We start from the raw sequence: 25918 nt of genomic DNA, 5'->3' as shown, positions 1-25918 counted from the left end.
AGTCTGGTTACTGTGGGCCAAGAACAGACATCTGGGGGTTCTCCCTCTCACAGTACTTTCAAATACTCAGTATTTCTCATAACTCCACCTGGTATCAAAGATCAGAGCAAGAGGTTCCCACAGATCCCAACTGCTAAGGCCAACACGAGGCAGTGGGGAAATGTCCACACCAATGGTCAGCACTCCCGTGCCAGAGAGCCTGTCATAATCCCTTGCCTGTCATAATCCCTCTCTGCCATAGCTAACAAAGCTCTTTTCATTTTTTTCCCTTTTATTTTTTTTTAACCAGGCAGCTGAATCACAATCCAGATCCATTTCTTTATTTCCTGAACAGTGGCAAGCTGGCAGGGTAACAGAGGCAGACTGAGCCATGGCAGGTGGTTGTGGCACAAGAGCCTCAAGGCTTCCTGCCTTCCAGGATCTTGCCAAGGACCAACAAACAGGCATGGAAAGAGATCTCATCCTGGCTGTGACGTGACCTTTCCTAAACAGCCATCAGCAAGGAAAGGGCCCAAAACTGAACACAAGATTTGAGGTGTGACCTCACCAGTGCTGAATACAGGGGGATGATCCCTGCCCTGGTCCTGCTGGACACACTATTTGTGACAGAAGCCACAATGCTCTTGGCCTTCTTAGTGGGTGCATCCACAAGCTATGCAGTTTTCAGGTGGTGGCTGCTAGTCACCACACAGAAAAGCAACGACCTCAAATTCCAGCAGTGAGTTTCCAAACAAACCCTAGGTTCAAAGTCCTCCGGAGGGTTTTTCTGCATTTCGTGGATTTAAAGTTAATTCTTACATCAGCCGCTTCCAGGTGGGTTCATGGTTGATCATTTCCTTTGACTGTGCTGCAGTATTTCCCAGCCCCAGAGCAAAGTGTTATTCTAAACACGTTTGGGGGTGGGGAGAAGTGGGTTTGACCCTTATTTAATAAGGTCTCTAGAGAGTGCCTGTCCCCCGCCTTGTCCCAGCGTGGCGATGCCGTGGGATGTACTCGGTGGTTGCCGGCACGCCCGGCGTGGCAGCAGCAGCACCTGCTGCGAGCGCTGCGGAACTGCAGGCGGCTGGCAGGCGATGGGCACAGCGATCCCGCGTCCCACTGCAGCGAGCCCCCGCCCTCCCGGGTTTGCCCCGCACAGGTAGGGAACCCTCCCAGTCAGCGCGTTTCACCCAGGCCAGAGCTCAGATCGCTGTAAAACTGAAAGAAAACTGTTTCTATCAGCAAAAAGTGACACACACACACACACAAAATTACACTCTGTCTGGAGTGTTTCCATTTTAAAAGCAAGCAGGGGCTGTGGGAATATTGTTCCTCGTAAGATTACTGAGGTTGGTGATTTGCCCTACATGCAAGCTTGGAAAACTGCAGAGGCAACAGGGAGAAAAAAGGTGACGCCAGTGAAGGGAGAGAGAAGTGAGGGATTTCACCATCATAAAGGGTAACAGAGAGGGCAGTGCTAACATGCTTTGTTCATAACCAGGTCTGGGATTCCTCTGACACCTGCCCTTTTAATCAAGCCTTTCTCCAGAAGGTTTGTATTGCACTGGACATCAGTGCAAGGTCTCAGCATCCTGAATTCCTGTGGAGGCAACGATAAGCTCAAATGCCATGATAAATATCCCCAAAAAGGCACACACACTGGATTTACTGTTCTTGGTATTTCTAAGATAAAAAATAAACAGAGCATATTAATTTAAACAAACCTTATTCCAGACTACATCATCCATACAAAGACATACAGAAGGGCACAAGACCCAGAAATCAAAGTAAAAAAAGAAACCCTTTTCAGATCCTTCTTTACAATGGCTAGCTTGTCTTTCCCCTCAGCTCTGACCTGAGTCCCACCTACAACCATTGCACCTGAACTACACAAAATGCGAAGACACCTCCACGGATATCACCTTTGGACTCCATTTTCTCATTCAGATGCTACAAAAAACCCACCAAAACCCAAAAGTTTGCTTTGCCTGGGAGCAGCATACCCCAGGTGAGTGGCAGCCTACATCCGCTTCTGGCATCCATTGCCCATCCCCAGCTGGGGGTGATGCCAGTGGGACGCTCTGCATGGGCAGCCTCGGGGGAAGGAGTCCTCAGTCGGTGTGTATGGAGTGGTGTGCAAGAAGCAATGGTTGTTTCTGAGGCAGGATACTGCTTCCTGCCAGTGCCAGTCACCCAAGTCTTACAGGGAAAGCTCTCTGAGGAGATGAAGTTTGGGCTCTCACAGACCCCCCAGGCCTGGGCTCTCCACTGCTAGCACCAGGATGGACAGAAGTGCTGGCTATCTGTGGGACACAGGCAGCTGCCCAGAGTAGCCAGGACAAAGCCACCACCACCTCCCTGAGTGCTGCCAACCCCCTCTCAGCCAAACTCAGCCTGCAGTCACAGCTGACCAGGCTGGGGCTGACACTGCAAACCAGAACGAGGCAAGGTTTATTCCTGATCCCCACATTCCAGAACAAGGCACATTCCTCAGAGGGATGTGTGGCTTTAGCATTGCTGAAAAAACACGCAGTGTTTTGGGGGTGGGAGGGCACTTGCTTTTGGTGCAGGGGTGCTCCCAGTCACACAAAGGTGGGTTTCAGATCATCTTTGAAATTCACCACAGGCTGGGGCCCGCCACGGTGCTCTGTCTGCTGATCCTCGCAGTCACTGGGCTCTGTGTCCGTGTCCGTGCTGCTGCTGTCCAGGGAGCCGTGTGGGCTGTGGAAGCAAACCTCGCAGCAGGGTCGGTGGCAGCCATGAAACATCTCCTCAGAGCTGCTGCTGCTGCTGGAGTCGGAGTCTGGGTAATAGTACAGTGAGCGCAGCGAGGGCTCAGCGGGTCCCCTCGGGGTGCCCTGCCACCGCCGCTGCTCCTGCGGGATGCACGATGAAGCACCCTGGGACTCTGGCCACCCCAGCCACCCCTCTGGCTGAAGGCAGGCCTCCCTTGGCACGGCTGGAGGGGATGGTGCTGGGGGGTGAAGGGGCCCTCTGCCAGCCATCTCCCCTCCCATTCCCAGGGAGTTATGTGCTGACTCTCCATGGCCCCAACTGCCCACCTCCTTCACCCTGCAGCTGGCACGAGGGGATATATGTCCAGGGAAGCGTGTGGAGGCAGGAGGCAATGGGATCCTCCAACGATGCCCTGCCAGGTGGGGGCTGAGGGGTGTGTGGATGCCTGGGTAGCCCTCCTGGCCCACCCGTGTTTCTCCCTGTTTGCCTGAGGTGCCCCGGTTGCCAAGTGGGGGTCCTGCAGATAAGGCTGGGCTGTAGTTTTTGCCATCCAGGCTTAACTCTCGCAAGATTTCCCACAGCTTCTCACTGTTTACATAGCTGACTTTGGGGGACGACTCCCAGGCTACACCAGCTGAGTTGTCCCGGCCTGGCAGCTGCTCCAGAGACTGCCCCTGCACTGCAGGTGTCCCACACTCCTGGACATCTTTCATGCCACGTTCAATGCTGTCCCCTGTATTAAAAAGCAGCACCTGAGAGCAAACAGGCTCCTGGGTTGCATGTTTCTGGAGGGCCTGAGCATTGCTGCCAAGTGGTGATGTACCCAGCAAGCAGGGGGGCTGCCACCCATCCCTCTCTGGATCCGGGGTGCAGCAGTCCCCTGGTGCATCCCCAGGCTGCCCTGAGCTCCAGGTGCAGGGAGCTGCTGGCAGCGCGCGGGGGTCGCAGCCGCTCTCTGCAGACATCAGCCTCATCAGCTTCTCCTTGGCGCTGCTCACTTGCTCCTGCAGGCTTTCGATCACGGCATTTTTCTGTGTCAAACAAACAAGCCTGTCAAGTGTGGGGCGGGCAGGGGGGACAAAACCGCTGCCAGTTTAGAAGCAGGCACTGCCAGAAAACAACTCACCCCTTTCTGCATGGCAAGAGCCACACCAGCAGCATGTGTGACCTCAGCCTCCCCTGCAGCCCCCCAGACGTGGCTGTGGGAAGGGGCTCACTGGGCAGGCAGCTCTACAGGCTGGGGTGGTTCTGCCTGTGCAGTGCAGGTGAGGGAGCAGGAGGCTGGGGGCTTTTCTGAAACAGAGCGTCTCCCCTGTAAATTAACCATGTTTGACAAGGCTGTGGGAACCGGGCTCTCTTGCACTCCTCCCTGCATAATTTTTTCAAGCCCTCCAGATAATGCCTAAATTTTGGTGCTTTGGAGTGTGACAAAACAAAGCAGTTCTTCCCCTCAGGAAGGAAGGGGCTGGTGAGGACAGTGTGGACAGGGGTATAAAGAAGGGCTTCCCACCCTGCAAAGCCTTCAGCCCACAAAAAGGAAGGGGAGAAGCTGGAGGAGGGGGGCTGGCAGAGCCCTGTACCTCGGTGAGCAGCCGCTTCATGGAGTTTTTCTCCCCTATGAGCTGGTAGAGCTGCTCCTCGCTGTACACCGAGCGGCAGCTCCTGCTTGGGCTGGTGAAATATTTTGCCATGTGGCTCGTGGTTTGGCTTTCTTCTTCAAAAGCTTTCCACTGCTTGAGCTGGGGAGTAGAAGAGGGTGTTATCCACAGAGCCCCAGCCGACACAGCGGGAGGCAGCACAGCTCAAGCGCGAAGGAGACAAAGGGATGGAGAGGGGGAGACAAAGGCAGGGTGTGACGGGGAGCAGAGACAGGCAGCAAGAGATGGCTGGGCGAGGGGCTGCAGTGTCACTTGGAGCCTCCCACCCATCTGAGCCCTACCCTGTTCCTAGCTCCAGCTTTTAATGCAGAGAGGGTCAGTGCCTGGCTGCACTGAGACTGCTGAGCACACTGTAAAAGCCCCCTCCCTCTTCTCCCCACTCCCTGACTCCATGACAGACAAAGACAGTGTCACGCATGCCCCCTTATCCCCGAATCACTGGTGACAAGCTGAAAAGGAGCAATGTTTAGTATCTGTTTTTTCATCTAGTATTTCCCTGGAAGACTTGTGCAGCCCAGCTCCAGCTGTTTATTGATCTCAGATGAGCCACTGAAAAGCAAGCCCATTAGGAAAAACAAGGTAATGAATTAAAAGATCCAAGTTAAATAAAATGTTCAAGGGCCTCAAGCTCCCACAGAAAAATGGTACAGGCAGAGGGCAAGTACAGCTCATCAGCTTCTCCACCCTCAGTACAGAAGACCTGGAGCTTGGCAGAGCATCACTAGCAGGCTTGGTGCTCACCAGAGGGGATTTGGATCCTTGCTCCCAAAGGCTGCTCATCTAAGGGGTTGGGGCTCTGCAGTTACACTGCCTCAATTGAGGCAGGAGGGGACCTCTGGAATTCATCCCAACTGCCCTGCTCAAGCAGTGTCAGATAGAGCAGTCTGCTCACAACCGTGTCTAACTGGGCCTTGAGTATCTCCAAGGATGGAGACTCCACAACCTCTCTGGGCATTCTGCTCCAGTGCTTTACAACTTTCACAGAAAAAACTCCAGCCTTTTCCTTATGTTTAAATAGAATTTCCTGTGTTTCAGTTTGTGCCCATTGTCCCCTGTCCTGTCAGTGGATACCACTGAGAAGAGCCTCGCTCCCCTTCCCTATTCCACCCCCATCGATATTTATATACATTGCTGAGATCCCCTGAGCCCTCCCTTGCACAGATGTGCTCCTTCATCAGCTTCACCTCTTCCTCCCTTTCTCTCCTCATGTCCTTGAGCCCAAACATCCCTCCAAACATTCAACTGAGTAAATAACTGTTTCCTCTCCCTCTAACAATGGGAGCATTATTCCCACTAACGTGGTGGCCAGGCACACCAGGCTGCTCCTGGAGGACACAGGAAGCAGAAGTGCCTCACCTCACCACAAAAGGCTTCCTTTAAACACCTCCGCCTCTTCCTCCTCCTCGCTTGTGGCAAAACCCAGCTTCCTTCTCCAAAAGTGCAGAGGAGGACAGCCTCCCCTGGGGACCACCAGCAGCAAAGAAGTCTCCTCTGAGAGTGGCTGGGCCATCTGGATGGCCTGTGCCCAGCTCCATCCCTGCCAGGGGCAGAAGCTCATGGTGGGAGTGTGCATGTGAGGTTTGAGGACAACTGCACCAAGCACAGATCCCACCACCCGCATGGAGCAGGAGGAGGGGGCCAGTGGCTGCCTCGCCTCATGTGTGCTGTCTGCATGGCTGTCACCTGTGGCACGTTCCTGCAGGAGGGTGTCTGAGCAGCAGTGCTGCACTCCTTGGAGACTTTCCAGGACATAAAAGCAACAAGGGACAAGAAAGCTGGAGATGGATTTTTTACAAGGACACAGTGCTAGGACAAGGGAGAATGGCTTTAAACTGAAAGAGGGTAGGTTTAGATTAGATATAAGGAAGAAATTCTTCACTATGAGAGTGGTGAGACACTGGAACAGGCTTGCCCAGGGAAGTTGTGGATGGCTCAGTCCCTGGAAATATTTATGGTCAGGCTGGATGGCACTTCAAGCAACCTGGTCTAGTAGAAGCTTCCCTGCCCACAGCAGGGCTGTTGGAACTAGACGATCTTTAGGTCCCTTCCAATACAAACAATTCTGTGATTCTTTGAGACTCAGGAAACTTGCTTGGGGAAGCAGAACCACCGGGGTGGGGTGGGGTGGGGCTTGGAGAATGAGTTGTACAGGTGAGTCCAAACATTTGGGGGAAAAAGCAGGAAAGAGAGTGCATTGACCCACACAGCTGATGTTGCTAAACTCTGAAAAGGTGCCCATTTCCAGCCAAGTGACAGGACAGAGGTGGCAGCATACCTGTGGGACAAAGATGAAGCAGTTGATTGTGGTCGTACACACAAAGATGCCTCCGGAAGTAAAACCAAACAACAAATTATGCCAAGTACGGAAGAAACGGTGAACTAAGCAGATGGTGCCAGCAGCCAGGAAAACAAGGTTGACCCCAACGATGAGTGTCAAGGACTGGTTGACTGGTGAGGAGCTGACGTTGTCGGTCAGACCGGCCAAGTAGGTCCCATATAGCAGGAGGATACTCTGGAAGCAGAAAAAAGAGGTTTCCAGAGAGTGGAAAATTACAGCCTGATGGTGTCAACCCCCACCTCACACCAAGCCTGGTGAGCTCAGATACACTCAGCACAATCCTAATTAATGCTCTTTGTTCTATAATGCAGACCTGAAGTGCGCGGTGGTGACGCTGCGGCAAACGCCTGGCAAGCTGCTGCAGGCCAGGAGAGGGGCTGGGGACACAGGGCAGGAGGGAAGGTGCTGGTGGGCACGGGGGGTCCCAACCAACAGGCATGAAGAGCCAAGAGTCAGCTCAGCAGGTGCTGCCACAGAGCAGGGCACGGCTGGGAGAAATTGTGAAAACCACCCCTTGGGCAGCCTGGAGCAGGAGAAGCAAAGGCAGACAGGAGGCAGAGGTCTCTGCAGGGCTGCTGCAGTGGGTGCCATCAAGGAGCAACACACACCTCTGAAGGAGCAGGAAGGATATGAAGGATATCCAGAAGAAATTCAAAGAAGACGGCAAGGAGAAATGGAGGTTTAGACTGGAGGGAAGAGGATGTACTTGGTGCCTCTTTAAATAGCAATAATCCAGGAAACTACCAGGTGCAATTCTTCTCCCTTCCCTTTGCTGTTTCCTGACTCCAGCAGCAGGGAAAGGCACTACAGAAGTGCTCTGTACACAGAGGCTCTCCCTCCCCCCAAGCAGACCAGTTGTTTCAGAGCAGGCTGTCTCACCACCCTGCTCCTCAAGGGTCTCATGCATGCATTTTTCCAGTGTGCTCAGGATAAAACTGCCCAGCAGGATGAACCTCTCCTTCCCTAGGTGACACTAGCAGGAAACACCAAGTATTTTTTGTCTGCCTCCATAGTGCAGAGCATGGTCTGCCTTCAGGATCATATGGAAACACCATCTAACAAAGTCCCATCTCCTCCAAGGACCTGGAATACAGGGAATACGACCTACATTATTCCTGTGCTACCCAGTAAGTGTCAGCCTTTTATTAAGAGTCATTGTTATTTGGGCATCAAGAACTGCTTTGTGACATGAGATGCAGATGTTTTTTCAACCCTTCTGAACTCCTCTGTGCTGTGGCTGCTTGATGACTGTGATGGCCACTGCCAGGGCTAAGGTCTGGAGGGACACAGGCAAGAGAGGTTCATGTCCAGATTTCTGGTGAGACTCCCAACTTCAGAGCAGCATGAATTCTCAAGGTGGGGTTTTAAGAGTGAAACCTGCCTTGCTGTGAACCAGGCTGGTGCCTGACCCTGCTTTGTAGAATCTGCACTGGACCATAACCTTGTCCACCACAGGGCACCTCCAAACAGCCCAAAGGCAAGCCAACCCCTAATCCCTGAGCAGGAAAAAACCAGCACCAAAGTCCCATTTAAATTCATACAGTCTATCTGGGACACAGACAACATAAACTAGGACTCTCAGTAAGCACAGGAATAAGTGGTTGGTTTGTTTGTTTGTTTTGAACTTGAGCAGAGGACTTTGCTCCTAATTCCAGGCATGTCCTTGGCAAGTCATTTCTGTTCATTGCTCTGTGCCAGTAAAACCAGGATAATACACTGTCTTCCCAAAGGGCTGAGCACATAAATGCCGTGGATGCTAAGACGTGCTATGTATGCAGAGAGATAAAGCCTCCTCTCACATTAGTGTAAATCCAGACTAACTCCAGAGAAACCACCAAGGAAGTACTCTGTGACCCCCAGTAAGTAGGAAGGAACAGGGCCAGATTCAATGCAACACTAAAAAAGATTACCTGGAACTGATAATGGGGATGTTTTACTTCCAAAAGGATTTTGTAAGGGCTGCAGGCAAAGACATTACCTGTCTAAACCCTAACACAAACTGCAGACAAAATCAGAGGTGGAGACACAGCACTAAAAGCCCAGGTAATGCCTACATTCCCTAACACCAAAGGACTTTTAAGGACAGTCTAGATTCACATCTTTGAAATTAAATGTAGAGGAGAGGACTTGGCTGTGTTGTGAGGTCCCTTCTGCTCTTTTTCCTATGATTCTGGGTAGATGGTCAGTATTACATTACAGTGAATCACAAAGGAAGTGCCTGTGCTGCACGCAGAGATGAAGCCATTCCCAAAAAAAGGCTGTGATCTCACAAGCTTCATCAACATCAGCTTTCTGAAATGTGTCCAGCCTCTGCCATACCAGAGACACATGAGACCACAGAAAATTACAGCCATAATTATACCTACATAGTTACATCAGTATAACTAACACTGCTGGAATAAGAGTGGCCGTGTGCAGAGATTCACCAGTGAAAGTGCACCTCAGAGGTGTAATTAAGCTGATAAGCATCCTGTAAAGGTGGGGACCAAGCACTTGTCATCAGCACCTCTTTGGTTTGAAGTCACAGGACTCAGGGGCTGAGCCACCTGGTGCGCCTTTGCAGTGGTCATTCACTGGAGTCTTTAGGGAAGGAGTGTGACACAAAAACAGCAAGATGTGGGTTTCAAGGAGTGAGATGGATGAAGCTCAGGGGGTTGCCAGGAGAGAACTAGAGAGAATGTATGTGCACAGTGTACATAAAGGAGGCAGGCAAAAAGCAGCTAGCAGGGCTTTCACCCTTCCCAAGATGGGAAGGACTGGAAATGGGGGGGCTTACAAGATGAACAGGAGTAGCTGGGATCTGCAGTAGGCATGTAGCTTGGGCAGGCAGTGAAACGACAAGTGCTGCTAAACAGTTTAGGCTGAAAGACAGGGAGGAAGTGAGATACAATGCAAGAATCAGTCAAGAGGCTACATACCTTAAACCCTAAAATGAGAACGAGCCAAAGATCGGAATAGAGCGATGCGCAGGACTGCACCCGGCTCACGGAGCACGTCATGCCTTTCTCTGTCGCCTACAAGGCAAGGGAAAGGCAGAAGTGAAGGCTGCAGCCTGGCACAGACTGACGGGAAGATGCATTTAAGCTGGTCTCCTCTGTAAATTTCTGAAAGGAGAGGTCAAGGCTGGTGCTAGAGGGGCAGAGGGTTCAAGCAAAAAGATTTTGGCCTTCTGCTGCCAGCAGGGCTGGTTAAACATTTCTCTAAAGCATCTGCAGATGCCTTGGAGCTCTCCTGTGTCATGCAGGTGATCTGCACAGACCTGGAAATTTTGCAGTGGACCCTCACCTCTGTAATAGACCAGACATAAACCAAATCCAGAGTGCCCAGAAGGTTTTCTGCCTAGTTTTCCTTTCTGTTGTTTTTCAAAGACCACCTCCAAATGCCTGGCCACCCACCAGCTTTGTCCGCAGAGTTCAGGACGCAGCAAACCCTGCACCGCCCCTCCTCAGCCTTTTACCCGCAGTGAGACGCTGAGGCTTCGGAAGCACTGCACTGGGTCAGAGAACACCCATGTCAAGAGCAAGACAGCGTCTGCCAGCACCAACGCTGCCACCATCGCCAGCAACTGCAGGTCTTTGATAATCTGCAAACACACAAGAAAGTAAAGGTTACTGTGGGGAACAAATGGACACCAATTACCTCTATCCCTTTGGGTCCCTTCCTATTGTTTCTTTCAAGTGACATGTCCATCCTACTACTTCCCCCAGAGAGGTGCCCAGCACCTACATTTGAGTTGGCCACAGGATCTCTGTGTTCAACTCCCAAATTCTTGGAGACCTAATCAGGCTTGGGGCCAGATATAAACCCTGCCTGATGGTGTGGGTAGCAGGTAAATGCTATGACAGAAAACAGTTTTTCCAAAACAAGGCTATCATCCCTTATGCCCACATCACCAGAAGAGACAAAAAGGGTGGAGAAAAAAACCTGGTAGGATTATCATTTTGCAAGTTAAACACAGATCCCAGTGTGGAACAGGAGTCCTTGCTGGTACCCAGTTCTGCTGCAAACCCTCTTGTCCCATCTTTCACCTGAGACCTTTTCACTGCTGGAAAGTGACCACTGAAAGTTGTAAGTGCACTGTTACGTGCTCGAATTTCCCATTTCCCTCCCAGCTGCTGAATCCCCTTCCTTAAGTGCTGCAGAGGAGTACCCAGCGCTCCCTTCCTGCCTTCAAGAGGAGATCAAATGCATCTGGGGACGGCCCTACATCAGATGCTTTTGAGGACACCTGGTTTATTTTCATCCCACAAAAACAATCAGCCCAGACCTGAACACAAACACTGGTGTGTAGCGTAATGAAGGCATGTGGCCAATGTAAAATGAGAACACTGCTCAGTGATGGGGCTGGGACTCACCGGGGAACCCACTTGCCTGTAGAGTGGAAAAGCTCCTGCCTCATTGTGCAGGAATAAATGAGGGGCCCATGCCCAGACAGGTGTGAAACTAGAGCTGTCATTGTGGCATCCGTCCCTGTCGTGGGCCAGTTTTATCTGTATCCCACACTGGTTTGGGACTTGCTGGTGTTTGCCCTCCTTGGAAAGTTTGCCACGGTCCCTTCCCGCCCCAGGTGCTGCGTACTCACCACCCGCTTGTCCGGCACCCTCTGGGTGAACACCTTGTAGAGCCGCCAGCTTTTCCCCAGGACAGGACCAAACACCAGGGAGGTCCCCACGCACAGCAGGCAGAGCCTCACCTGCCAGGGGTCAGAGCAGGGGGGCTGAAAGGGGCTGGCAGGGACACCTCCCACCCTCCCACCCTGGGATGCAATGAGGATGGGTGGGGACATGTCTACAGTCTTCTGACTTGTGGAGGGTGGTATCAGATATCAGGAAGCTGACCACAGGGTGAAATAAATTCAAAGGCACAGATTTTTCTTGTAGGCATGCCTGCTGCCTAACTTTTCCTCCCCATCCCTAGAGACTCTCACTGGAGGAGCAGGCAGGGAGAGACAGACAGCTAGTGAGCAGCAGGGGCACAGAAGGTCCCAGCACCAATAAATCCCTTGCTGGCACCTCTGTTAACTACCCTCAGCCCACCGGCTGAGCAGGATGCAGGGTGTGCTCTGTCCCATGTCCCACTCCCCCACATGGGTGCACACCCACTCAGTCTGGCAGGGTGGCTGCCTCAGGTCAGAACATGGGGGTTCATCACACAGGTGAGTGTTTTGATGAAGATTTGCTCTGCAGCCAAAAAACTCACCCACAGCCTCAAAGCACCTGTGCTGTGTCGGGCAGTGGTGGCTGTGTGGGGGATCTCATCTCCCTTTGGGCTCCCCTCTCCCTGCTGCACTTTTACAAGCCCAGCAGCCTGCCTGCCTGCGGGACCTCTCCCCGGGGACCTGCCTCGAATCCCTTCCTCGGTGCAGATGTGGTTTGCAGAACAGCGAAGGCCATTCAGACGGAAAGCTCTGGTTGCCTTTTGCGTAGGCGAAAGCCACAGCCCAGCTGAGCAGCGGGGTGGTGACAGGCTGGGCTGGGACGGAGCCTGTACAGGTGACACTGGCTGGGAGAGAGCACGTACAAACAGGCCTGGACACGCGTCAAGGTGCCCATCCCAGCAAAACCCCCGCTCACCTGAATAAGCTTTTCCATTGAGTCTCCAGACGGCAGGCTCTGCTCTGGAATCCCAAAGAGGTAAGCACTTGTGTAAGTCAGGCCACTGCCCAGCAGGGTCACAATGTTGAGATTGGGGCTGGACATCTTCACAATCCTCCAGGAAACAAAGCAGGGAAGATGATGACAGTTACTGAGTGTTATGACCTGGCAGCACAGGGGCGAGGTCCCCTTACAGGGATAATGTTGGTCATAAGGGATGCTGACACACTGTCCACCCCCAGCCTGAGCTGTTCACCACTGCTCCAAAAGTTCAGCCATTGCTCTGTGGCCCCATCCTCTCCCCTTTCTTGCTGGAGTGCTTCACAATCCTTAAAGTATTCATTTAGCCCTATGGCAACACTTCTGCTGCAGAGGGGCAGAAGTGGAAAAGCACACCAATGAAGCCCAGGGTGATTGTCCCCAGCTGTAAGCTTTGGGTGCAAGAACTATGTATGTCCCCAGGAACAGGCCGTTCCCACTGCTCCTTCCTCTGAGGAGATACCTCCACACTCAGCACAGTCTCAACTTCAGGAAGCTGCCAGCAACGTTCAGGTTACAGTGTCCCCTCTGTAATTTCACCCCATCACTCATAATCCTGTAACTGTATTCAGGGAGGGGAGAATCAACCCACTGATCTCTCATGACCTGTCACCTTTTCCCAGCAAGCCCACTGAGTGAAAGCTGTACCTCCTGCCATCCCCCCCAATAGCTCTGCCCCTTCCATCTGCTGCCAGGTCATTACTTTTCTCTCTCCTTGAGCTCCTTCCTGGCTTGCTGTCTTGCAGTCTCTAAGCCTGGGGTTCAACCTGTCTCTCCCCCTCCCTGCCTTCCTCACCAGGTCTCAGCCCTTGGAGAAAGGTATTCACCAGCTCATGGTCTCAGCTGCAGCTGAGAAAGGTCTCCTCTGCCCTCCCAGATTCAGGAGGCAGACCAGTATTTATTTACTGCAGAGCAAATAAATAACACACACTCAGTACAGCCCATTCTGAGAACATCAGCTCAGGTGGCCACTGAACTCAACACCACTCAGTAAATGAGGTGCTTCAGACTGGGATGCAGCTTATGCACTGCAGCAGGCACACGGCTCTCAACACAAACCCTTATGGGCAGGACCCTCCCGACTGCACAGTGGCTGTCAGGAGCATTAAATTCCTTTAAGCAACCAGAGAACTCAAACAGCATCAGTCCAGGCTGCACTCAGATGTATGCCTCTGTGCAAAACAATGGCACATGGAGAGCAAAGGTAAAGCCTGGCAGAGGGATGTATCCCTGGGGGAGGAAGCAGTTGAGATACCAAGGGACCAATGAAGCTGAGGAGAAGGTGGCAAAGAGGCAGCCGAGACCCAGAATTGCTGAGGAAGGCCCAGCACTGGCTGAGACAGATTGAGCTATGAGGAATTGCTGAACCTTCTGCTGGATTTATGCTGCCTTCAGGGGAGCAAGACTTTTTATCTACTTTGTGCAGACTGATCAGCACCAAAAAAAGTTTGTACTTCACCAGCTTCTCTCACCAATGGAGATCATGTTCCCCACCAATATGAGCAACCACCAAGATCAAAAAGGGTTATCAATATCTTCAAAGTATGAGTGGCCCAACAGCAGAAGGACATGGTGCACTGTGGGGAGTATGATGACTTTGCTATGGAGCTGTGCTGCTCAGAGCGATGCTCTCAAGCATGTGGAACAGCAAAGGAAATGAGCTCTCTTTTTGCCCACTCCTGTTGATGGTTTTATGGAGTAGCACTTCCAGGATGAGACCATGCATCACTGTCTGTGTCACACCAGAGGGCACCCATAGAGTCAGAGAATCATTAAGGTTGGAAAAGACCTCCAAGACCATCAAGTGCAACCTTTGACCAAACACCACCATGGGAACCAAACCACAGCACTAAGTGCCACATCCTGTTTTGAACACTTCCAGAGATGGCTACTCCACCACTTCCCTGGGCAGCCTGTTCCAGTGCTTGACAACACTTTCAGTGAAAAAATTATTCCTGGTGTCCAACCTGAACCTCCCCTGATGCATTTCCTGAAGCTATTTCCTCTCATCCTGTCTACAGCTCCCTGCCTTGGGGAGGAAAGGAGCAGTCCAAACAGGACTGTCTCCACCAGTGATCAAAACTTTGTGTGATGGAGAAAGCTGCAACACCCCTGGCATTACCCTTGTTTGCCCCGTGCTGCTCCTTCAGGCTTGTACCCTCCTGATCCTTAGCTGGTCATCAGCTCAGAGCCTGCTCCTGAAGGAGCCTGACTCTGCTACTCCAGCTCAGGGGAATCTCCCAGAAGAGGGATGCCCTTACCTGTTTTTCCTGAAGCGAATTGTGAAGATGAGAAAGAAGAGTGCTAGCAGGACTCCTCCAGTCAGGAATGTCCACACAACTCCCAGGAGACCAGCAGAGAAGGATGGGGAGCTCTTCACACTGCGGTCAAAAGATGTCTGCGGGAGGCAAGAGGGATAAGGGAGAAAAGGACATTGGTGGGGCTCTCAGCAAAGAAGGTCCCTACTCCAGCATGATCACTCCCATAGTTACCCTGCTCAGCTAGAAACCACAGCTCCTGGTAAGAAGACACTCCAGCACCAGACCAAGTCCTGCAGGTAGGGCCACTGAGATGTGTGTGGCCAGGACATGTGCTCTGTCCCTTGCTGAGTGCTCAGGAGGACACAGCAGTCCAGGACCCTCTTCTTATGGCCAACTAGCCAAATCCACAATGACGCTGTACAAGCAATTCATAAACCTCAGGCAGCCCTGGCTCTGGGACACAGGAACATGGGCAATGGTTCCCCACTGTCTTGTGGAAAGAAACCTTTGGAGAAAGGTTTTTTTCTCCCTTGGTCCCCCAGTTGGCATCATGCTTCTTTAGATGCTTCTTGGCTCCCACCCTTACCCCTCCCTGCAGCAGACAAGTGACCAGCTGGCGGACGTGACTGGGAGCCAGCAGCAGAGCTGCCAGTCGGGGCAGGAGCACAGCAAAGGGAGTGTGACAGCGTTTTTCAGAGGCAGTGACACACCGAGCTGGGCTCCACCCATCTCCCAGCTGGAAACTAACTTGGTCCCAGGCACACATCAGCTGAGAACCGGCTTTTGAGGGACACTCCCAAAGTGGGTATGATGGAGGCACCTCTCTCCTTGCACACAAGCCACCTTATGGGTTTAAATCTCCATTTAAAAATATTCTCTGCTATCTCCTTATTAACATAAAACGGATAAAACGATCCTATGTGAAACAAGAAACCTACTTCCACTGCTGATCTAAAATGCTCCAGCGTTTTTAACAGGGTGTGCATGTGTGGGTTACTGACTTTTTTTTTTTCCTTAAAAAAAGCATCACTTTTATTAAAGTGCTGGCACATCCCCTTTAAGGGGGAGGGAGGAGAATGGGGTTTGAGCTGGGATCACACACCTCCTCACTAACTTCTCTGGTGCTGAGTCCTTTCTCAGGTATTTCTGTATCCAATTTCTATTGCAGAAAACTACTTTTCCTGACAGTTGACACGGCCCCAAACTTCCAATTTTTACTTCAAGGTCTGAGCTGTTTCTGCTTCCAACCTTGCTAGAAATAAATCTTCAGGCAGAAGAAAGGCATTTGTTTAGAGTCAGTGCCTCATCTCCCTCTTCCCCAGCCAGGCTTCATCTCCTCTGGGCGAACAAGAACAATGCACGGATTGGAGAATTAAAGCCAACATGTAATTCTTGAAACAAAAACGTGTCACTGCCACACGAGCACGGCTGATCCACAGGCTCCTGGCGGCTCACGTGCTGGTGCCAGGACACAGGGCAACTGGGAAAGGCAAGCCCCTGCCTGGGAGAGACATCCAGCTGAGAGCTGCTGCTGCTGGGATACAGCTGCATGCGCATCTCAGCCTCGCTTTGCAGCAGCATGGAAGGATCCCTGGGGGATACTCATCTGCCTCCTGCAAACTGCTTCCCACCTCCTCTTCCCTCTTGCTATTCCCTGGGGACTCTTTTGCTTCTCTGGGAAATGAAGAGTACACCAGATGGTGGAGATGGTCAGTCAGGTCAGTCCCCCACTTACACCAGGACTCTCTGTAGAAACCCCATCATTCAGCACAGATCAGGCCCGCCCTCCCCCTGACTGGAGCTGACAGGGCTGGTACAAGGCTGTAATGCCATTCTATTTCTGTGTCCTGCCTGCTCGGGCCCAAGGGTAACACCTGGTTTTTGCCAGTGAGGTGAGCAGGGCAAACTCAGCGTTCTGGGGCTTCTGCACTTCTCTCCCAGATGCATCCACCAGCAAAAGCTTTTCACCTCTGGCTGCTGTCAAAAGTGTTACTGCACCCTATTCCCAGCAACCACCCAGGGATCAGAAACACCCCTATGATCTCCACTTTTCCTTTCCCACACACCCTCCCACCTGACTGCTGTTTCCTTGGATGTTGATGCTACTTGAAGTTGATGGAGCGCTTTGCTGGCTGCTGAGCAGAGTAAATCCTGGTCCTGGCAGGGGGAATATTAATTGTAAGCCAGCTGCCAGAGCCAGAGGAGCCAAGCAGCTTACAGTCTTTTAATTAAAGGCCCATGGTCATGCAGGACGTGATGGAGAGCAGAGTGGGCCAAGCCTTGCCGCTCCATCCAGCAGCCTCACGTGGTGCCAGCTGCAACTGAGTGCATCCCAGTGTCATTTCTACTGGCTTACTAGTGGGGGGGGGAGGTCCCATTTATTATAGATGATGACTTTTAATTAAATCCTGCTCTCTTCATATTTGAAAAGCACTTTGAAGTTAAAGGGGACAGGAAAGGTCATGGGCAGATGGAGCGATCTCAGGTCAATCCTAAGCAGCTGGCCGACACATGGGAGGGCTGCTTGACATGACTTGGTTGTTGTGGATGCTGTCTCACCTTCTGGATAACTGCTGGGTGTCACCTAGACTGGGCTTTTCTTGGAGGCCAACCAGGAGGTGACAGTGTGCTGCCTTCAGCAGGACTGGGATTACTTGGCAGCTGCAACCCCCTCTTCATCCCTCCCCCAAATCTACTTCTGCAGAGCAAACCTCAAGCCCCAGAGTGCTCCCCTGCATCCATACATCCTGCTGCATCCATACATACCACTGTCACAGTGCAGAGCTCCTGCAGCGCCCGCTGCTGCTGCTCCTGGCTGCCAAAATGGGAGCTGCCATCACAGAGCTCAGAGCAGTTGAATCCCAGCTCCATAGCACATCCTCAGCCGTCATCCAGCCGCACCTTTGCCCTGCTGGAAGGATGAGAGTTGGCTTTCTCCAGGGGGAAGAAACTTTTGGCACGCCCCATATCCCCCCCGTCAGTGGGCACAGGGAAGGGTCCAGCAGCCCGGGGCTGAGCTTACCAAAACTGATGTGATGCACATCCAGGGTCAGGACAGGGAGCGACCCCTCCCAATGTCCCTCGGGGTGTCCTCTGCAGCAGGAGACTCAACTCGGGACCTGGGCTCCTCCCATGGAGCACGGTGGCATCCCCAGCACTGCTACGCCACCCTGCAAAACAACCCGTGTGGAGGGTCACAGTGGTCCCAGCCCCTGTATCCCAGCTGGGAGCTGAAATGAGGTGCTGTGCTGGTCCAAGAAAGAGCATGGCACCCTGAACCCGCTGCAGCTTTCCTTTGCCAATGCATTTTCCTGTGCTGGAGCAATTTCAGGGTCATTTTGCAAGTACCCTCCTTGCACTGGCAGCAACTGCTGGTTTCATGGAACGTCCCCTTCTTCCAGCAAAGGACCAGCGAGTGAAGACAACAACAAACAGCAACAAGTGTTGCCATCGCTTAACAGGACCTACACCCAGGCCTGGGTGAGCCGAGGGGAAGGTGCTTGAGCCCAGCGTTTTGGCTGACTTGGCCCGAGGTGCAGCCTGGCTACCTGAAGAGCTGGCTGTTTATTAAGGACATTTAGAAGCCTGACACCTCCGTGCTCCCCCTCCCTCCCAGTGCTCTGGCTGCCAGGTATTGTCCCCGCCTGCTCCTGCTCCCTTTGCACCACCTTTCCTCTGCTCCCCCTTTCATTTCTCTTTTTGGTGTGGATTTTAATAGGCCTCATTACCATTTTAGACATGAGGTCATACTTATCCTCAAGCATCCTTACTCAATTACCATTGTCACCAGGTTTAATTAGCTTCCAGCACACGACCATAAGCAAGTCTCCCATCGTCGTTAGCAGCTGAGGAAGTGCAACAGCTCGCTCCCTATTTGCTCCTAACAACAGGTGGGAGGGAAAAATTATCCCTATCATGCTCCTCGGGGCTGCTCCCTGGTGGAGCATCCCCTGCACCTGGCTGGTGCTCCATCCTTCCCTGTTGCTGCTCCTGACAATTTGATGCCCTCACCTTACAAGTCCTTTCTTTGGAAAAACTCCTGTCATTATGTGAGCAAAGAAAGAGTAAATTAAAAAGAAGCACGGTCACCAGGACCTGGTCTGAAACTCGATGTTTGTCACAGGGCGTAATCGGGATTCAAATGCCAGAAGAGCTACAGGTGGTGTTCTCAGCTCGAGTGTAGACTGATTTTTCAGCTTTAGAGAAATTGCTTACAAGTCCCAGCCCAAGGACATCAAGGTCAGTGGGCTACTTGTCCAAAATTAGCAGACCCACCTCTGAAGCAATAACCCCAGCTCTCCTGCTGGCAGAAGCCTTCATGTACTGTGGGTCCAGGCACCGTCCTGCCCCTGCCAGAACTTTTCCCAGAGTGAGATCAGCTCACTGTGTCCTGCAACCACAGTATCACACATCAGCCAGACTGAAGATTTTACACACACGGTGTGTAAAGAGGTGTTTTTCAAGAGTGCTGAAGCCACCCAGGCCCATCAAGTCTCCCTCCCTCCAGCTTGTAGCAAACTGTGGTGGTGTTTCCCCCCTCCAGCAGGATCATCTTCTGGGGGTTTTCATGCCCTCAATAGCTCAGGGTGAGTGATGGGAAAAGAGGCATGGCTGCAGGAGATATCCAGCTGCTGCAGTGAATGCCAGGATTGCTACAATGCTGGAAGCGCAGTGGAGAGTAGGAGACAGGCTCCAGCTGAAGAGTTCAAAGAGACCAATGGACAATGTGGAGGGGCTGGGTGGGGATGGAGGTAGGAGAGGGGCACTGAACCTTAGATGCTGAGAAGACCTGAAAGTGAGCACTGCCCAGCCTCCATGGGGCTCAGCTCCTCCCCATGCCCCTAGGTGGGTTTAAAGACAAAAACCCCTATAATTCCTTGTAACCTTCTGCCATGTCAGAGGGGGAACACACCTGGCAGGTGCACCACTACCAAGGCTGGCATGAGGCCAGCAGGCACAGCCTTCCCATGGCTCACAAATGGAGATGTCACCACAAGGAGCATCAGCTCAGCCCTCATCCACCCAAGAGGCCACCCCTCGGAGGAAGGCAGAAGGTGGGTCTCCCCAACCCCCACCCTGGCATTCTGCAAACGGTTCCCACACAATGTTGATAACAAGCCACAGCCAATTAGCATTCATTAGTATGCAACAAAGCAAGCACCAGTGCAGTTGTCGCTGAAAGGCAACAGGCATTTCCAGCCCAGCTCCTGCCTCTTGTGAGAGCTGGCAGGAATGCTTCTCTATGGCCTAGGGAGGATCCAGGGGGGATCAGCACTTTGGTGGGGGTCACTGACCCTCAGGGTGAGTTGGGCAATGGTTGTGGGGACAGACAACAACAGGTAACACCCCAATCCTTAAAATGTGAGGGTCTGTTGAGAGCAGAGACTTGTGGGGTTTGGTTTTTTGGGGTTTTTTTAAGACTGAAATGCCAACCAATTCCAGTGGATCACTTCCAGAGCAGAATCACAGAACAGCTTGGATTGGAAGGAACCTGACACCTCTGCTTGCCTTGCTCTCCCCTTGCTGCCCTCAGTCTCTGTGGCCTTGCACCTTCTGGCTGCCTGGGACATGGTGGAGAGTATTTGGCCACAGAGGCCAAATACATCCATCAGCTTGCACGTGGACATGATCCAAAAAGCCACATGTTGATAGGAAACAAGTGACTAGACCACATGAAAAATATTAGCACCATCATCTTCTAAGATAAAAGGGAAGCACTGACTGCTAAAACCAGTATTTGGATAAAAGCAATTTGTGGCCACCTCAATGGTTGATCTCCAGGCCTGAAAAACCTGTTTCTTTAGATCTGTCAAGACCCAGGAATACTTACCCTAAAACCATTTAGGTTGGAAAAGAGCTCTAAGATCATCGAGTCCAACAATTAACCCAGCACTTGCAACCCCTCCACTAAATCATGTCCTTAAGCACCACATCTACACGTTTGTTGAACACTTCCAGGGATAGATACAGAATCATAGAATACTAAGGTTGGAAAGCACCTCCAAGATCACTGAGTCCAATATCTAACAGTGCTGAGAAACTGTAGACTAACTGATAAATAGCCCTCTAAATAGATGCAGTTGACATCATCTAAATGCATCTTGATTCTCTCAAAGTTTCTTCTTCCCTTCAAAACCTTTCTTTTGAAAAAACCAGGAAAAAACCCTTTAAAGAAGCTGAAAAATTGGCACAGCATGTATAGACCCAGAGCGGGCAGAATGAACTTTTCACCCCAACAGGTTCATTTTGATGTAGTGTTGAAAGACAGGCTTCTTCCCAAAGGTGACAGCACTACTTGGGGAATCAAAAGTGGAAAACTGAAGATGTCAAATCACAGACAGCAGAACAGCTGCATTCAGAAATGTGCCAGTCTTCATGAGCTCTGCAATCCTGTCTGGTCATACCAGCCCAGACAGAGAAATGGTACATGTACCCGTCTGCAAGGAGCACATCTGGAGAAACATCTGCTAAGAACTTTTGGGAAAGCGGCTGTGTGGCCAGAGGCAGAGGAGAACAGCTGGGGAGAAGGAGCAATCTGCAAAGGGCAGAGACATTGCTGCTGTTTCAGGAAAGGAGCAGGAGACCTCGGCTCAGCCACGATGGGCTGTGCTGCTACTGCCACTCCTGGTGGGAGGTGGAGGTCTGCTGGTGAGGAGCAGGCTCGGCTGACAGGACACGGGGCTGCACACTGACAGCGGAAAATCATCCGGATAACTGTTCTGGCAACGTGAACACCACGGGATGGGGTTGTGCAATTCAGAAATCTGGCACTTCCGAGACAGGCTCCTGCTTTTTCCTTCTGCTCTTCTTGTCCAACAAGATCCCTTCTTGTTTGGCCTGAGAAACCTGCAATATTGCCATCCCCAAGGTGATCAAAAAAAGTCACAGACTTACTGCAATAGCCTCCGCGATGAAGCTACTTAAAAACTGTGAGTTAAAACACACAGCATATCTGAAGACTATTTTAACTTTATATTTAAAACTTCAGCACCTACATTCTCATGCTTTCCCCTGCAAACACAAAAGGAAAAAGAAAGAAAACAAAGAAACCCTACCTATCACATCATCCTAAAACCTGGGTTACAAAGGCTCAATCCCCAGGAACACTGGGGAGCTACAAAATTGTCACCCTTCTTCTCAGGGACTGTCCTGTGCTTGTGCTTCATTCTGGTCTTGTCCCTGGGATTTCCAGAACCACTTCCAGGCCCCTCAGATATCTTCATACCTCACAGATAGACAGAAAGCTCAGTGCACAGGCACATGATGGAGCACATCACAGAGCCCAAATGGGCTCATCTTCCCACCCAGGCAGTGTCCCTGCCTATGCTCCCACTCGGTGATTCCCATCCAGGGTATGGAGGACTACCACCAGGAGCTGCAGGACCTGCTGCACACAAAGGAGGGAGATGCAGGACAAGGTGCCTCTGTCTCTGGATGCATGGGGAGCTCACCGTGTGACTCTCAAACCTGAAATTTTGTGTTGACTGAAGCTAAGTGTGATTTTCAAGCCTCCTACCATTTTGGAAAGCATGTCCCAAGACCACATAGGAAATAACTTCTGAATGTTGATCTCGCTGCACATCTGTCCGCTGTAGCTGCCTCAGCCTGGGAGGATGGCACGAGGCTGGCACATTTAGCTCTGCCTCTAGACTTTTTAACTTTATAAATGCAGGTTAAATACCCACATGGCTTTTTTCAGTTCTGTAGTTTACATTTTGAATGAAGGAAACCTCCATTAAAAAAAAATCATTGGTTTTTTTGATCCACCACACAGTCCTGCGAGGAGCTGACTCACACTTCTCCAACTAAGGAGGTGATAAGGCTTTTAACTCTCTAACCATAATTGCTGTGCAATGATAGGCATGTGAGAAACAGAGACAGACTAGATTGGAGATGCTCAAAGGAAGGGAAATTAGGTGGGAATACCAAGAGGCACAGGGAGCAGGCTGCAGATGAGGCCAATTTGACCAGAGCTGATGGGGAGCTAAACCAAATCCCTGGAGCTGCCCAGGAGCGACTTTGTGCCACTCAGAGACCTGAGCCCTCCCTCGTGTCCAGCTGTAGCAGCTGCTGAGCAGCACATGGATGAAATGAGCACAAACCTCCTTCTACCTCCCCGAAGTGGCTGGAAGTCCAGGGGTTGGGACCCCACCATCCTTCATGCTGGTGGAAGCTCACCTTCCTGCAAGTCAGTGAGCGAGGCAGTGGGATCTCTGCTGCAAGACAGCAGCCTCACCACTTGGGGCCAAGGAGGGCACAGCTGCCTCCCGCAGAAATAGGCAGGGGACACGCCCCAAGCACCGCTCTGAGAAGGAGCGGTGCTGCTCTCCCATGCCCTCCCCGTGCCCAAGCCTCTGCCTGCAGCTGGGTGCTGGGGTGCTGCATGGACAGTAAGGATATGCAGAGGCTTTTCACCACTTTGGCGAAAATCCTGGGTTTTCATTGCTCCATAACAACTTAATCAGTCATTTCATTTATTAGTGGGAGACCACACCTGTAAGGTGTTTTTCTGCCTCTATGGACAACCTTCCTGTTCGTTCCCAAGCGCTGGGTAAGGAAGGTCTCCATTCCAAGGGCTGGCCATGTGGCAGATGACCTGAAAGTGAGGTGGCAGGGGCTGCCTCTCCAGAAACACATGGCCAATTTCATGCTGAACTGCACCTTCACCACAAAGAGGCAGAAGTGGCCAGGGCTGGCTGCAGGGCCAAACTGTATGGCCACCATGCCCCATGCCCACAGAAACCCAGCTCCTGCCTGCCACACTGCCAGACACAGCCAAAGAGAAGAAAGGCTGGAGGTGTGCAAAAATCCCCCTGCATCTGCTTCACAATTGCCCTGGTAGTTGCTGCAGGCAAACCGTGAGCCCCTCTGTCTGCGGGTCTGGTCAATCCTGAATCCCTGCCCCAGGGAGGCTGGCACCTTGTCACAGGACAAGGATGCTGCAGGACGCCACTGTGGCTGTGTGACACTCACACTTTTCCACCAGGACGCTGTTCAAGGTGCTGTGACTGGTGCAGCATTACCAGCTCTCAGAGCTCTGTGCCCATTCCCGGTGCCTCTGCTGACTTTATACCTGCTCCCATCCATCCACATGCATGACCTGCTTCAGGAAGCTGCCTTTTCCCAGGCCATTTCCCAGGCTGCTACTTTCTCCTTTGGGCATGTGCCCCAATATGCTGCTCTGAAGCACAGCTCAGCCCCAAGCACTGCTGCTGGAGGCTCCTACATCCCTTCTTCCATCAGCTCCCTCTGCCTTCCAGGTGTTTGCACCAGCCTAATGAACAGGAACATGCTAAACAGCCTTACAGGAAGGTGTAGCCTGCAATTTTTTTCTGTCTTAACTGTACCATCTTTAGAGAGCCATCATGAATAAGAGGTAAAAAAGCCTGATAATTTAGTACTTTGATTTACAAGGGAGATCTACCTTGTGGTTGAGGTGTGTATGACTTAATTAAAAGCAGAAGCTCACCTCCACTGAAGCTGTTTGCTGCCGAGCTATCAAATGCAGAGGAAGAGGCCTCAGAAGGAATATTTCCATAAAGTTATGTTTCACATTAAGCATATGCCTTCAAGAGTTCTCCATTTCCAAAGCTGGCAGAAAGCTACAGCTGCTCCTCCATGCAATCAGACACCATCCCCTCGCAGCACCAGCACACCTGTGCTTTCACACACAGGGCTAGGATGGCCGGGCTGCAAAGCCACACAGCCCCAAGCATGGGGACAGCTTCTAGCCCTAACAAGGTCAGCATGTTTTTTCTCTATTTAACTTTTTTCCTTTTAAATTTGGCAGGATTTTGGAAATCAAGTGACACATTTAGTCCTTAAAGAGACAGGAAAACAGAGCACTGCAGCTCTTTCACCTTACCCCTGATGACCAAGCAGCAGGGAATATTTTCCCCTAGGAGACAGATTTGACTTAAGGCTCTGAAAGCCAGAGATGTCCACAGCTTCTCTGGCTTCCCTCCCAGGTACCACAGGCTGCCAAACTGCACCCAGTGGTGCCCTGCTCAGGCTTCTCATCTCTTTGCTGGGCAAAACAAGCCCCCCACCAAGGGGCAAGGCCACATCAAGGTTAACACGAGGTCTGCCAGCCCGGCTCCCTGCAGACAGCGGTGAGGCTTGCGCAGGGGTGGAGAGGGGCAGCTCCAAAACTGGAGGCACAACCAAACCTGTGTGGAAAGTGCTACTTGTGAACTGTGTCAGCACAGGGTCGGCAATGAGAGTGGCACATCCAGTGCCCGGCAGCAGGTGGGTGAGGCGATGCAGCAGCTGCGCCAAGGACGCATTAGAAATGCCAGCTGCAACTCAACACTGGCAGCTCCCGGTTACCCGGGATCTGGTTCCCTTGGCCTCCTCCCTGCCCCTCTCAGCATGCAGAGCACCTGTGGGGCAGCGGAAAATCCAGCTCTGGGTCCATGAGCCACCCCTCCCTGAGACGTGACCAAGCCCCTGGGAATTGTGTCATGCTCAACTCTGGCAGCCAAGGAGAAGCAAACAAGCTGGGTCCTGGAGCGTTTCCTAGGGGGGCTCTCATGCCTGTGAACCCAGGCCACACGGGTCCCTCTCTCTCCCTCTACACCCAGCAGGTTGCTGCACCGTGGAGCTGGTTGCAACTTTTCTTCTCCCCAGTTTGAACTCCGAAAAGCACACGGCTCGCCCAGGTAACAGCAGTTTGGTTAGAAAAAACTGACCTAGAGCTGCAGCTTCATTCACATCTTTGCATCCTGCAAGGCAGCCCTTTCCCATCGCGAGGTGCCGGCAGGCTCCCGCTCCCACAGGCGCCTTCCCGGGGCTGCTTGGAGCCTTCAGGACGGTACTTTCTGGAGAGCTACAAAACACCGGCCCAAGCCCGCCCCGTTTCCAGCTCAGGGGCGCACTCCGGGCACAGCCAAGCAGCGAAGGGCGAACGAGGCGCGCTGCATCCCCCTAAAGCGCGCCCAGCCCACGGCTCCGTGCCGCAGGCGGGAGCACTCGGGGCTGCCAGCCCATCCCGCGGCCTCGCTGCGCTGGGGTCTCGCCGGCGGCACCGCGCAGGCTGTGCGGAAAGGGGCACGGGGAGCAAAACCACCAAAGCGAAGAGCGCCAGGGCAGGAAAGCAACTCGGGAGGTAGCCCGGGCGCCCTCGTCTCAGCCATCCCGCTCACAGCCCCAGCCACGGCTGCCGGCCCCTCTCTCCCCACACCGCGCCCGGCGGAGCCCCCGACCCACCTGCGGGGACGGCACCCGTGCGCGGGGTGCCAGCCTGCGGAAACCTGCGGGAGCCCGGCGGGAGCAGCCCCGCAGCCGCCGCGGGACGCGGAGCTCGGCGCCGGC

General features: G+C 52.4%; 1 protein-coding gene across 4 annotated transcripts in view; it reads right to left on the bottom strand.

Annotated features, from left to right (window-relative positions):
- Nucleotides 1-1639: 1639 nt before the first annotated feature.
- The window catches only part of GPR156 (G protein-coupled receptor 156), a 24993-nt gene continuing 714 nt past the window's right edge, over nucleotides 1640-25918 (bottom strand). Inside the window, exons 1-12 of one of the 4 annotated variants that reach the window (XM_042031725.1) lie at nucleotides 25814-25912; nucleotides 18881-18995; nucleotides 17628-17775; nucleotides 17372-17516; nucleotides 14606-14742; nucleotides 12285-12420; nucleotides 11294-11404; nucleotides 10169-10294; nucleotides 9630-9725; nucleotides 6649-6885; nucleotides 4296-4454; nucleotides 1640-3746 (exon numbers count right to left, since the gene is read on the bottom strand). In XM_042031725.1, coding sequence (XP_041887659.1) covers nucleotides 2562-3746; nucleotides 4296-4454; nucleotides 6649-6885; nucleotides 9630-9725; nucleotides 10169-10294; nucleotides 11294-11404; nucleotides 12285-12420; nucleotides 14606-14742; nucleotides 17372-17476 — 2292 coding nt within the window. In that variant the 5' untranslated portion in view covers nucleotides 17477-17516; nucleotides 17628-17775; nucleotides 18881-18995; nucleotides 25814-25912 and the 3' untranslated portion in view covers nucleotides 1640-2561. Of the gene's footprint in view, nucleotides 3747-4295; nucleotides 4455-6648; nucleotides 6886-9629; nucleotides 9726-10168; nucleotides 10295-11293; nucleotides 11405-12284; nucleotides 12421-14605; nucleotides 14743-17371; nucleotides 17517-17627; nucleotides 17776-18880; nucleotides 18996-25813; nucleotides 25913-25918 lie in introns of those variants that run through there. The other 3 variants (XM_042031724.1, XM_042031727.1, XM_042031726.1) reach the window with 3 other exon arrangements.

Source organism: Corvus kubaryi, unplaced genomic scaffold, assembly GCF_017639235.1.
Source record: "Corvus kubaryi isolate FWS band 111438036 unplaced genomic scaffold, C.kubaryi_AGA036_p1.0 37341, whole genome shotgun sequence".
Lineage (NCBI taxonomy): Eukaryota > Metazoa > Chordata > Aves > Passeriformes > Corvidae > Corvus > Corvus kubaryi.
This window is presented reverse-complemented; position numbering and strand designations above follow the sequence as displayed.